The sequence below is a fragment of the Mytilus californianus genome, unplaced genomic scaffold (assembly GCF_021869535.1).
Source record: "Mytilus californianus isolate M0D057914Y unplaced genomic scaffold, xbMytCali1.0.p SCAF_5, whole genome shotgun sequence".
Classification (NCBI taxonomy): Eukaryota; Metazoa; Mollusca; class Bivalvia; order Mytilida; family Mytilidae; genus Mytilus; species Mytilus californianus.
Window position 1 is genome coordinate 59,265,599 of NW_026262701.1, and position 14,554 is coordinate 59,280,152.

A 14,554-nucleotide genomic window follows, 5' to 3' on the forward strand; every position below is an offset into this window, starting at 1 on the left:
TCAAGCTAGAATTTGTGTAGCGTATCTTTTACTGTTCTAGAGTTATGCCCCTTTACAAATGAAAAAATAGCTGAATTGTTTGTTTCCATTCTCTAAAATAAGTTTGCCTCAACCAAATGTTATGAAACTTATACACAATACTTATTACCACAAAACTCATATCAAGTACAAATTTGGGTAGGGTCACTTTTACTGTTCTTCAGTTATGTCCCTTTATAACTTTATATGATATGCAGGGGGCATCATCTGTGTCCCATGGACACATTCCCCATTTATTTTGTTGAAATAAAGCATGGATTTGAGAAATTCATCTTGTTTCTGGGCTAATAAATACATTCAATGTATTGGGCTTCGACATTTTCTGATGTTAAAGTGTGAGGTGCAATCATGATATTAATATGTTCCTTAATTGGACAACCCCTCGGTACATTTTACTTATCACTACCACACTATGAACGTTGCAATGTTATTTGTAGATTTAAAACCTGAGATTGAAGATGAATTTGAGAAGAATTACAGAAGAACTGTTGTTAAATCACTGAAAAATGTCAGAAGGGAGATAACTCAGAAATTTGTAAGTAACTTGTTTTTTCAGTCAAATAATTACCAAGAATTTGAGTGTAAAGAAAGGGACTTTTCAACAACAGAATATTCAGAACATGTGTAGACCTTATCTATGGACACCAATGCAACTGGAATGACCTAATCTTGTTATTGGATATGGGATACTTAGCTTATAAATCAAGACATTCCAGCAACCAGCAAGATGAAAAACAACAACTAGGTCCATTGTGGGGTAACTTAGCAATCACATAATGATAAATCTGTTGCCTTTGTAATAAAATAATGAAAATACTAAAGGGGGTTACTTCTGATATACTTTGAAATGCATATCAATAGGGCCACCCTTAAAAAATTCTTTGTTTGATGTTGCCTAACCATGCCTTGTAGTTTGGGTAGGTAGGTAGGAGTTTTATTTTTCTTTAGCCAACAAGATAAGTTACATGTTTTAGACAAAAAAAATGACGTTAGAGCAGGAAAAAATCTTTAAAAAAAAAAATTGAAACAATTTGTGTCATAAAATTTTTCTTGTAGTCTGCATTTTTAGGTGGATAGGTAGGCAACATCAAACAATTGAAATTTAATTTTTGGCCTAGCATACATTGTTCAATATTGAGAATTGTATGTTGATCTTTAAGATGTTTGTGTAATGTCATGATGTCTCATTGATTTCTCCCTGAAAAGATTTTGTCTGTCCGTATATCCTGTCTTTCTGCCTTTTTTCCGTCCTTCTGAAGGTTTCCAGATGATAACTTGAGTATCACTTGCTTTATTGGAATGAAACTTATACAGATGGATTTGGGGAAAAAATTAGCAATGTTAACAGGATGGTAAATAGAGTTTCCCGTATAATGCTGCAAAATTCAAATCTTAGCGTCATAAACAGGGTTACAGTTCTGCAATCAAGTATTGCCATGAATACATCTTTAAGGTTAGAAAATAAGACATATCTGCAAGGTATTTACCAGAGTTCCAGCTAAGGATGTTATCACTGGAGAGAGCAGGGATTCATCTTTATTGGCAGTGGAAAGTCCAAAGTCTAAGTCAAAACAAAAGGAGAAAAAGAATTGAATTTACATTCCTTTTTTTAACATAACAATTTCTTTATTGCACATTTGCTGTAGCAATTAACTAGCTTTACATTTTATTATTATTTCAACTTCTTTAATTGAATGACAGTGATGATTTGACTTAGTCGATAGTTTCTAAATGATTATTGCGACTCACTTGTTAAAAAATTATGAGTTTGGTTTTTTGATGTAATAATTTAACTTTTAATCAAAACAGTGTCATGAATATGGCAGTTGTTATCAAATAGTTAGTTTCTATGTATGTTAGCGTTTGTTTTTGTTGCACTTCAGTGTTTCTGTTGTTCCGTTGTTTTCCTCTTTTAGTTGATGTGTTTCCCTCAGTTTTAGTTTGCAACCTGGATTTGTTTTCTCCATTAAAATCCATTTATGACTTTTGAACAGTGGTATACTACTGTTGCCTTTATTTAGGTGGTGTTAAGTGTCTTCCACAAAAAAATATTTTAATAATCTTCTTTTTTGTACAGCCATCAACAGATCCAATATATTTCTTTACAAATGAAATAGACAGTATGGTGGAACCAGTGGAACCAGTTGCATCAACTTCAGCAGACACAACACCAAAAAATGTGTCAACAACGCCTAAAGTTGTTGATGAAGGAACTCATCCACAAACTAAGCAGACGCAGCAAAAGAAAGAAGAGGAAAAGGTCATCCCTAAAGTTTTGTTTAAAAAGACAGAAGATTTAACGACAGAGGAAAAAGAAATTCATAAAATTCTTTTTAGTCCAACAGCATGTAGACTTGCTAAAACACGTTATTTTAATGATATATTTAAAGTATCAGAGGACACTCGGCAGACATTAGTTGATCCTGTGAAAAGAAGGAAATTAATAGAAGCTGACGAGACACTTGCTCGACAAGTAAGATACTCAAAATTTAATGCCTTTGACGAACTAGATGGAGAGTTTTATGATTTTAGAACTTCTGTAGGAAGGCAGTGGACTGAGGCTTTCCAAAAGGACATATATGATAGACAGAGACGTAGTTATAATAAAGATCGTGGTTATGGAAGCTCCAATAGTGAAGAAACTGAAAGAGGAAAGAAGCACAAAAGAGCTAGTGATTCATTAGAGAAAAATCCAGCTATGAAAAAGCTTAGAAATGGAGGTATATATTGCTTAAATTTTTTTTAAGGTGGGTACATGTACATTGAAAATACTCATTTGAATAGTATTTTAAAGCTTAAATTCAAAAGGGAGATTATTATGTAATACATTTAATAGACTGCAATGATATGCTCAGGGTAGATTAATTTGTTGAAGGAATACAAGCTTAAAAAGATTATGGAAAGAAGGGAAATGATGTTTTAGTTTATGACAAAAATTCCCTACTCACAAAAACTCGTTTGTGTACCGGTATGTTAATAAGTAATCAACAAGATCTAGCAATAGACATGAATAATTGAGGCTGACTTGCACCACTAATAGAAAACTGTACAAATGAAACTTACTTCATATACCACTAAAACAAAAACATTAAACAATAAACACAAATTTTATAATGGCTTCTAATTATAAAAACTGTACAAAAATACTCAAAATTCAATGCCTTTGACAAACTTGATGGAGAATTTCAAAATTTGAACACAAAGAGGTATGAAAACTTCACATTATAAATGGAAATACATAACATATATAAGGTTTGTTGAAAATGACAACTTATAATATTTATAAAAGATGGCAATGACAATTTAATTCAGTATGAGGATCATGCCACCTCTACGTAAAAACCATTATTCAGGAGAGACTACAAACATTTGACACTAGAAGAAGAAATTTTGTTAGGAAAACTCATCAATAGATACCAGTATATGTTTTTGAAAAAGCTGGATTTTTCTTCATCTACAGAACATAAATATTTAAGAAAAATTTATTTTCTCTTAAAGGTTGAGAAATATTTAGCATGTTTTGTCATGTCGTTATTTCATTTTGAGATCAAACAGAAATATAGTGATAATGAAATGTCACGGAAATATCAATCCAAAAAGTTAGAATATATCAATATTAAACTTAACTTTAAAAAAATGCCTGATTTTTGTCTCGCCTTGATAGAGTCAAAAAGCGAGACATAGGTATGCTGTTTCCGCCAGCGGCGGCAGCGTCAACAATGTATTAGTTTCAGATTAGGTCTAGTACATGGTGAACCACTAGTGGTAGGTCAATGATTTTTTGTATGCAGTTGTATTAGCATTGGCACATTTCATTACCATGGAGATTATTTGGCCCCGCCCCCTCAGTCAAGGTCTATTGACTTTGAAACTTTGCTTTGTTTACATGTATTAGTTTGTGATTAGGTCAGTCTATGGGGAACCACTAGTGGTAGGTCAATGATATTTGGTATGCAGTTGTATAAGCATTGGCACATCTCATTTCCATGGAGATTATTTGGCCCTGCCCCCTTATTCATGGTCTATTGATTTTGAAACTTTTGCTTCGTTTTCATGTATTAGTTCGTGATTAGGTCAGTTCAAGGGGAACCGTTTATGGAAGGTCAATGATAATTGGTATGCAGTTGTTTAAGCATTAACACTTCTCATTTCCATGAAAAATATTTGGTCCCGCCCCCTCAGTCATGGTCTATTGACTTTGAAACTTTTGATTAGTTTACATGTATTAGTTTGTGATTAGATCAGTTTAAGATGAACCGCTAATGTTAAGTCAATGATATTTGGTATGCAAATGTATTGGCATTTGCAAGTCTCATTTCCATGGATTATATAGCCCCTAACCCTCATCATGGTTCATTGACTTTGAAACTTTTACATAGTTTACAAGTCAATGTTTGTGTTTAGGTTTGTTGAAAGGGAACAAGTTATGATAAGTCTATGGTATTAATAACCGTATTTGGTATGCAGTTGTATTAGCATTGGCAAATCCCATTTCCATGGAGATTGTTTTGCCATGTACCTTCAGTCATGGTTCATTGACTTTGAATATTTGCATAACTTGCATGTTAAAGTATTGCTATTTAAATTTCAACATTTGCATTATCAAAAGTACAAAAAGGCGAGACATATCTCTGTGTTAACAGTTTATTTAAAAAGAAACTCAAAATAAGTGCTTGGTAAGATGTGAATATAATACAATCAACATACATTTACTTTGTAACTTATGTTACAGTTTAGGAGAAAATAGTAGACATACATGTATCCTCATAGCAAACATTTCACTAGTTGGGAATGGTTCAAATTATTTTAAAGAGCCAAAACCATATATATCATGAAACATGTTCATGCTGAGTTTATACAACATGTTGATTTTTTAGGAGCTTATTACAAGGTTAAAAAGATATTGGAAAATCCAGATATGTTAAAACAGTCATTAGAAGATAAAAGGAAGGGTGTTGATAGTTCGTTACGATTAACTGCCATTGATTCGGAAAGTTTAGAACTTTTAAAGAATCCTTTCCTTTTAATGATGGTATTTGGTAATGAGTATGATATAAAAGGCAAATTCAAGGAGTAAGTTTTCTGAGTAGGTAGTATTTTTGTTAAGAAAAATGATCTAATGTGGATTCATTTATTTTTGTGGATATCAACTTTTCGTGGATTGAGCAAAAACTGTATTTTAATGAATCATTGATTTTGTCTGCAAACAAGCCTACTCAAAATTTGTACTTCGTTGAACATTAAATTCATAGTTTACCCATATCCAGGAAATCAACAAAAATTGGTATCCAAAGAATAATGATGAACCCCCCATAAACAGCTATTTGTGTAAAATCATTGATAAATTTGCACATAAGGTGCATTAGAAAAGCATTGTATATTTCCATATAAAATATGAAGGAGATGTGGTATGATTTCCAATGAGACAAGCTCTTCTATTGTAATTTTGGTCATTTAAGCAGATAAAAACTTTACAAAATCTGAATTTATCAACATAGTGACTACGTCCTGAATTATATTAATTTGGTTGTATCTAGATATCATGAAATTCTTTTTGCAGAATACAATGTTCATTGGAATAGAGAAATTAAAGTAAATAAAGTCTTGAATTTGGTCCAAAACACACATAGATTATATAAAGCCATTGTGATGCGTTTCACACAAATTATTTACTGCTTTGGTGATGCATTTCACATAAGTTATAAATGAGGCAATTGACTTTTGTAGTCGAGTAAATGATTTTCTAATACAAGTATATGTTTTATGTTTTACAGTAATTATAGAGATCTGTTTATGCAGTTATTTTCCAATGCTCCATACAAAGGTTCATTTCCTACTGGTGGTTATAAGCTACCAGAAAGGTTAGTTTCTTACTGAAAGACAAAAATGAGTGTGAATGAAGTTTATTTTTTATATAATTACATTACATATATGTTTCATTAGAATACAAAAATTTGATTGGCCGACAACAATCATGAAGTACTTGAATATCAAATTTTATTTCCGTATAAAATACAACAGGTATGACTGCACATGCTATTCATGACTATATTAAAACAATGAACAGAAAAACAAACAGAAAGCTTGATATAACTCCTAAATTCATGGTTGTAGCATAAAAATGTAATTATAAGAATTGAATGCTTCTTTTTATAATTTTATAGGGTATTAAAAGCGTTGATCGTGCGCATATTTTAAGAATGAAGTGCTTCCCTTCGTCAAACAAAATTAGCTTTGGTCAATGCTTTTGCACCCCAAAAAAATTATAAAAGAAGCATTCAATTCTTAGATAATCCACATGACTGATTATTAGAAAGATTTCTTTAAAAAATAAATCCTGTTCAAAGATAGTTTTAAACAAGTTGTAAATTAATTTGTTGTAACCTAGTTACTAGTGGAAGAGCTTATATTACATTTTAAAACAAAAGAAAAGTAATGTTGGATATATATATAACTAAAAGAAACCACAGTACATTTAATAAGCACAATCTTTCTACAGATTTGATTAAAATCAAAAGAAATTGACATAGTGGTCTTATTTTAGTATGAAAGATATGATACCACATTGGTTGGAAGGAGAAATGATCAAGGAAGGTTGGGATGTTGATAGGATACAACAAATTCAAGATTCAGACCGTCGACGTAGGCGATACCATTACGGCATGAGCCCAGATAGTGATGACGATGATTATGATGATTATCCCCCCATGAGATATCTCTCACGAAGAATGATGGACGTCAATGTTAAACCAGGAAGTGGTATATCAGAAAGTAAGTCAATGTGATTGAAAATACTCATAAGAGTAGGAAATATCAAATGAAGTAAACTTCAAAATAAAAAAAAGAAGAAGTGGTATGACTGCCAATGAGACAACTCTCCACCAGAGTCCAAATGATGTAGAAATTTAAAACTATAGATCAATGTACTGTCTTCAACAATGAGCAAAACCCATATTGCATAGTAAGCTATAAAAGGTCCAGAAATGACAAATGTAAAACAATTCAAACAAGAAAAGTAAGGACCTGATTTATGTACAAAACAATAAACGAAATACAAATATAAAAGTAATTTCTATTGAATCATTTATACTGGCTAATATTGTGGAGACATTGTTCTAACCATCCTTGTGGAACAACTTGTCCTGTCTAAAAGTCTTTAAAATGACACAGAGTATATACCCTTAAGGAATTGATTTTGTTGGCAGATCTTTTGCAGTTGCTGTTAAAAATTGATTCACAACTTGACTATTGGTTGATTCATGGCAATTTAAGTCTGTAGTTGAATGTCTTGTGTTGACTACCACATGTTTTGGTTTTTGCATCATTGGGGTGCATCTCATTGAGAAAGAAACATCAAATCTCCTTTTTTTCATAAGCTTCTTCAGGCATATGTGATCGGAAAATTTGGCTCATCAACAAAGATAACATCTCTTTCTTGAAAAATAAAGTAAAAAAGATTCTTTGATTGTATAGCACACTTTAGTATGTGTTTGTCATCTTTATAGCTGAAGTTAAAGTTTCTAAAAATTGCAGGTAGTACTTGACTCTCCACTTGCTTCAGTTTACAAAAAGTCTAAAAAATATTTCATATTGAAGGTTATTTGTTTACACAAGACACTCAAATTTTAAATACTTAATTAACCGAACACAAAACTAATTAGAAATAAAAAAATATTCAACTTTTAAGAAAACAAACTTTATAATGTACTTGACCTTGATTTAATGTTATAATGTTGATATCATGATTCAGTTTGTTTCCATTTGCAGAACTGGATGGTTACCAGTTAAGGCGTATGGTGAGTGATGTGGAGAGGAATTGTGGAAACAAAACAGATTTAGCTAAGAAAGTAATTCGTATTTTATCACGACCACCAAAGGAAGAAAGAGATGAAGAAAGGAAGAGAGAAAAAGAAAGAAGGGCTGCAGGTCATTCTTCATCTGCGTATGCACCTATGTCTCATGCTGTAAGTCATACAAAATGTATAATGTTTAGGTTGACAATCACAGTTGCTCAAGTTCAGTATAGTCACACCATTATAGCAAATTAAGTTTCTACAAAGATATATTTGTGAATGTAGTAAAGGCATTGGTTTTGTGCATGAGAGACAGTAAATAAAAACATAGTTACAAAATGAACATTTATGATTTAATAATATTTTTCTTGAATTGGTCATTTCTACCTGTTTGCATGAAACACTGATTTGGAATACTGGCTTTTAAGCAAGTGTTTGAAAGCTTGTGAAATAAAAACAGGTTAACACAATGGAAATGTTTATTTGAAGAGGTTTTCTATGTATGCAGGGTTTCTAAAGACAGGTTGATTGCAATATTTAAAAATAATTCTTAAGTTGCATCTGGTTGAAAAAAAAAACCTTTTCTTTATTTTTTCTTGAAACTGGTTTAAATAAATGATTTTTTTTTCAAACTTCAGAGAGATCCAATGGAAATGATGATGATGATGGGGATGGGAGGTGATCCTTCCAGGATTGATGAGAAAACAATGCGACAAATGATGAAAATGGAACAACGTAATAGAATGAAAGAAATGAAGTCTTCAAAGTAAGATTATTTTTATGCTTATGAAACTTGCTTGCAGCTTTTCAAAATAACAAATAAATTTCTGCTATAAAAAATATTCTTAACATATTTACCTAAAAACCATTAAGAATATAATACCCACATTAATGTACCTCTGCCATAGGGAAAGGGGTGGAATGAGATAAATAGAAATGAAAACTCAGAAGAATTAAAGAATCTAAAGTCAGGCATAGGAGAAATGAGATGAAGTGAGTACATTTGTGAAAATACAATAAAGAAAAAATTGGAGACAGGAAAAATGAGTGTATGACATTTGAATAAATAAGTAAATTATTTTTCACCTAAAATAGATTGATTACAAAATTAACACCATATTTTATGCCAATTTTGGGCTGTTTGAAAAAAGAGGTAATGAGAAAGCATGCAGAGCTACTCTTTTGTTAAACTTTTATCAATAGATTGAGTGCATATGTCCAAAGTGTAAGTTGTACACCAGAAACAGTGGTCATAGTTGTCTCATTAGCAATCATACCACATTTTCCTAGTCATGTGTCTCATTGGCAATCATACCACATTTTCGTAGTCATGTGTCTCATTGGCAATCATACCACATCTTCTTATTTTCATAGTCATGTGTCTCATTGGCAATCATACCACATCTTCTTATTTTCATAGTCATGTGTCTCATTGGCAATCATACCAAATCGTCTTATTTTCATAGTCATGTGTCTCATTGGCAATCATACCACATTTTCGTAGTCATGTGTCTCATTGGCAATCATACCACATCTTCTTATTTTCATAGTCATGTGTCTCATTGGCAATCATACCACATCTTCTTATTTTGGTAGTCATGTGTCTCATTGGCAATCATACCACATCGTCTTATTTTCATAGTGATGTGTCTCATTGGCAATCATACCACATCTTCTTATTTTCATAGTCATGTGTCTCATTGGCAATCATACCACATCTTCTTATTTTCATAGTCATGTGTCTCATTGGCAATCATACCACATCTTCTTATTTTCATAGTCATTTTATCATTGGGTATCATACCACATCTTCTTATTTTCATAGTCATGTGTCTCATTGGCAATCATACCACATCTTCTAATTTTCATAGTCATGTGCCTCATTGGCAATCATACCACATCTTCTTATTTTCATAGTCATGTGTCTCATTGGCAATCATACCACATCTTCTTATTTTCAAAGTCATGTGTCTCATTGGCAATCATACCACATCTTATTTTCATAGCCATGTGCCTCATTGGCAATCATACCACATCTTCTAATTTATGTAGTCATTGACTGAATTAATCTTTTATGTAGATTTCTATCAATAACCTTGACCACTTACCAAAAGAGACCCTGTGTAAAAAGAATCACACAAGTCTGTTTATTTGGCATGTGTGATAAGTCCATTTGTTTCTTTGACTTAATGCTAAATGCATTGACTTCAAATATTTTTTCAGAATCCGGTAAAGTGCCCTTTTTATTGACAAAACTAGGCAAAATATTGGATTAAATATTCTGTTAAAATGTGTATGATCATAAAGAAATGTAATGGGATATACACACAATGTTTATATTTAGGGCATTAGGTTTACCTATGTCTGTCTGTCTGTCTGTAAGTTTCAATATTGGTGTCCTTTACGGATGTTCGCTCCTCTTGTTTTTGAATTTTTGCAAGATTTTCGGAATCCTTTGGTTTTATCCATGTTTTGCCATTAAATAATTTTGTCAACTAATCCCTACTTTTCTTTTCATAATTTTATTACATATAGTTTAAAAAGCCATATTTGAAAATCTTATAAAATCCTTATTATTTTTTCATTGTTTTTGAAAGAAAAAAGGTGTCAATGTTAAATGTTTGAAAAATCTAGAGAGAATCATTTCCCGCCAAATTTTCAAAGGCTTATATCTTGGAAACAAGCACACGGACCCTTCATTTTTTTCTGCTTTTTTATTTCGTTTATTCATATACTATCAATTTATATCAGTCTTTTAAAAAGCTTGTTATTTTGAAACAGTGTAGCGAACATCCTTAAATAATTGATGTTAGCCTTCACAAAGTTATATGAAATTTGGATAGTTGTTTGTGACCACAAAACTCAGGTCAAGTTAAAATTTGACATTTTAAAAAAAAAATTATGGTTTTGTTATTACTCAGCAGTTATCTTTCGATAATGTGGAAATATTCTAATTTTAGGTTTTTATGCCCCACCTAGGGGCATTATGTTTTTCTGTCTGTGCATCCATTCGTCCGTCCTTCCGTTTGTCTGTCCCGTTTCAGGTTAAAGTTTTTGGTCAAGGTAGTTTTTGATGAAGTTGAAGTCCAATCAACTTGAAACTTAGTACACATGTTCCCTATGATATGATCTTTCTAATTTTAATGCCAAATTAGAGTTTTGACCTCAATTTCAAGTGCGAGTGGGGCATCCGTGTACTATGGACACATTCTTGTTACTCAATAATTTGAGTATGTTTTCATGAATTCATTTAAAATGTTTTAACAAAGAGGTAGTGTTTGGTACATATACCACTAAAAATTAATGTGTTTAAGTTTACATTTCATATTTGTAATCCCAAAGGTATGCTTTGATGAAATAATTTTTTCACAATGTTGAGAAACATTTAAGTGTTTCCCATGATTATGATGATGATGGATGAATGCTTAACGTCCAGCAACAAATAGTTCTTGCAAAGTAGGGACGATTTCATGTTAATATTGATAAATCAGACAACATTCTTATTAGATAAAAATCATTATAAAGGTAAGCCACTGTAAAACTGATTGACTAATTCAATCAGATGGGGCTAAGCTGATGTTCAAACAATCTCAGGCTTAAAGAATTTAGAAATTAGACATTGCAATGTTGAGGTTGTGGAGTTGCACAAATTCACAAATATTTCTCAGTTTATTATTTTGATAAATGTACAATCAGTTTTTATAACATCAAACTTTTAAGTGAACAATAAGTTTCTAAAACATATCCAGAAAAAAAACAACATAAAGTATCAGAAAGGAGTACAAATTATCAAAGAATTTTTGCCTTAAAAATCTGAGTAATTCTGATGGTACAGGTACTAGCAATCAACAAGTCAAGATTATACAGAAAATTGGGAATTTACGTGCTACTGTATACAGATACATTACAGATTACCATGCTTCTAAGCACAAGGTTTTTTTCTGTTGCCTTTGAGCACCGGGGTAAACTGTGACAAGGATAACTAATAAAAATCAGAAGAGTAATGTTTTTAAGTAAATAATATATGAGTATGTATTGCAGAGTTTTATAATAATCATCTTTCAATTTTGCATACAATTTTCCAAGATATTAAAAAAAAATCCTGAATTCTGTAAATACATGGTATCAAGATAACATAACTAAAATGTTCAGGAAAACCATTTTGAAAATAGGAATTTTCTGAATTTTTTTATCTTAAATGGTTGCTGTGCGACAGTTATTTTCTTTGAAACACTTATTTTTGTTAGAAATGTCTACCGTACACTGTATCAAACTACTGAGACGTTTTTTTCATTCAAAGGAAAATATTTTCACATTGACAAAACTGAAAGCTTAAACCAAACATGAATATAAAAATAGAATGTACCATGTAAGGTAATCGATGAAGGGAAACCATAGTATTTTTAACTCCATAGCGACACACTTTTTATAATAAAAACATGACAAAACAGTTATGTGTGATATTAAGTCCTTTATTATTCTGTTTTAGAAATTGAAGTCAACTGGTGGCATCATGATCTTTGAATGGAGCTTGTTTATAGTGTCCACAGCCACCTTCATTATACATCAAATTTATGAAAATTTGGAAGCCTTTTCGAACAATTCTCAAGACAATATTTCAATGTGTTTCAAAATTTATATTGTAAATTTACTCACTGCAGTTATTCATAAATAAATTTTTTAAAATATATAATACCCTTACATCAAATCACGACACTCAAAAGTTGACTTCCTTCACCTGCCTTGGTTACACAAAAGACCAATCTAAACTAAAGCCGGGAAAATGCAATACTACTTTTTTCAATAAAAGGGGAACATATATTATGGACCAGGTAAATTAAATTGAGTTGTCTCCCTTTAAGCACAGTTTGAGTCTTTATCATAATCGTCCAAATTAATAACATTAAAATCAAAGGAAAACCAAGTAAAATCAATCTGTTACATTGTTAATATAACTAGAATAAACAAAAAATAATAATAGGTCATTGGAATAAAAACTGGCATTTTTATTCTTTTCATAAAAAAGATTTGAGTTACAGAAAGATATGTGCAAATAAGTATTCTCTTGAGTATTAATTTCCAGAATTTAAGAAGATTTTATTGTTAGCCTGCAAAGAACATTTTATGATTTCAGAATTTTTGTACAAAACTTTTTCTACATTTTCCACTGCTTTACTTGAGAAGTGATTTCTAGTAAAAATAAGATAACTGGATGAAAGGATATGTGGGATAAACATTTTTTATTACATTTGTTGCTATGAATACCATGATTTCCTTGTAAAATAAAAGCGGATATTTCACATATGAAATAAATCCTGTAATTTGCTCCTCTGATGTCATACAACAAATGATGTCAAGATATTGCATCACATCAAAGTGAGAGTTCATAGAAAAAGATATATTTCTTTGCATTTTCTATCTTAGAATACTCCCGCAAACAAAATTTGTTTTTAGGGAAAAAAGGAGGGGGGGTTATATTAATGTTATATTAATCACCCTGTCCGTCCGTCTGTCTGTCTATCTGACCATTTGCCTTATAAAAACAACTCCTCTTAAACGACTAGATGGGTATTGATTAAACTTGGCACAGTTGAAGAACATTACCGGAAGATGTGCTCTAAGGAATATAATCCTAGTCCAATGTGTTGCTGAGGAGATAATCAAATTTACTTACTTCAAATAATAATAGTATTGTGGAATAGCAGTATCTCACAGTTCTAGTTTACAATAAAAGTTTGCACACAAGCTTATAGAAAATTTGTGATTCATTGAACTTTAAAATTTGAGGTTCACCTGTACTTATGAAATCCATGAAAATTAGTATCCAACGAATAATAATGAATCCACAGTAGATATTCTATGATATCTGATATCTGGTTAAAATTCACTTAATTGTAAATTTGATATACAAATACCTGAAATGGTTGAAAATAATAGACATATACTTGATAATGTTAATATTGAAAAATATAATATTTTCAGTCTCATGATCATATTTTTATTTTAAAGCTCCAATTGAGATTTATTGTTCCTTCATTTCCACTTTCATAATGTCTAACAAAAGATTTTTTTTTAGGAAATGTTTTGGCACTTTCACTTTCAGATTTGTATATTTCTTAAAATTATCAAGAAGTTTCACTTTCATTTTACTGGGTAGTTTAACCCTCTTTGAGTATAGATTCATTTTCATGTTTATTTTTCTTTAAGTTTCAAAAAGTTTTACTTTCTTTTAATACATTTGATCTCTTGTGGACTCTAGGAGGAATGTTTTATTTTCAGATATTTTTTTTCATAGAAGTATCAAGAAGTTTCACTTTCATTTTAACATTTCTGATCTCTAAAAGTATAGTTTTGTTTTCAGATATTATTTTTCATAAAAGTATCAAGAAGTTTCACTTTCATTTTACTGGGTAGTTTAACCCTCTTCAAGCATAGTTTCATTTTCATGTTTATTTTTCTTAAAAGTTTCAAAAAGTTTCATTTTCTTTTAATACATTTGATCTCTAGTTGACTCTAGAGGTATGTTTTATTTTCAGATATTTTTTTTCATAGAAGTATCAAGAAGTTTCACTTTCATTTAAACATTTCTGATCTCTAAAAGTATAGTTTTGTTTTCAGATATTATTTTTCATAAAAGTATCAAGAAGTTTTACTTTCATTTTGATTTTACTATTCTCTTCTATTTTTAATACCTGTGTAATAATTTAAATCACCTATTTATT

The 14,554-nt window shown here is 30.8% G+C and overlaps 1 protein-coding gene across 4 annotated transcripts in view; it reads left to right on the forward strand.

The window, feature by feature from the left end:
• LOC127701137 (uncharacterized) overlaps positions 1-14,554 on the forward strand; it is a 54,599-nt gene that overhangs the window by 13,682 nt on the left and 26,363 nt on the right. For 3 of the 4 annotated variants that reach the window (XM_052204934.1, XM_052204935.1, XM_052204937.1), the window contains exons 6-12: positions 477-574; positions 2,117-2,759; positions 4,917-5,112; positions 5,814-5,900; positions 6,584-6,810; positions 7,807-8,003; positions 8,471-8,598. In XM_052204934.1, the coding sequence (XP_052060894.1) occupies positions 477-574; positions 2,117-2,759; positions 4,917-5,112; positions 5,814-5,900; positions 6,584-6,810; positions 7,807-8,003; positions 8,471-8,598 (1,576 nt within the window). Of the gene's footprint in view, positions 1-476; positions 575-2,116; positions 2,760-4,916; positions 5,113-5,813; positions 5,901-6,583; positions 6,811-7,806; positions 8,004-8,470; positions 8,599-12,321; positions 13,084-14,554 lie in introns of those variants that run through there. The other variant, XM_052204938.1, reaches the window with a different exon arrangement.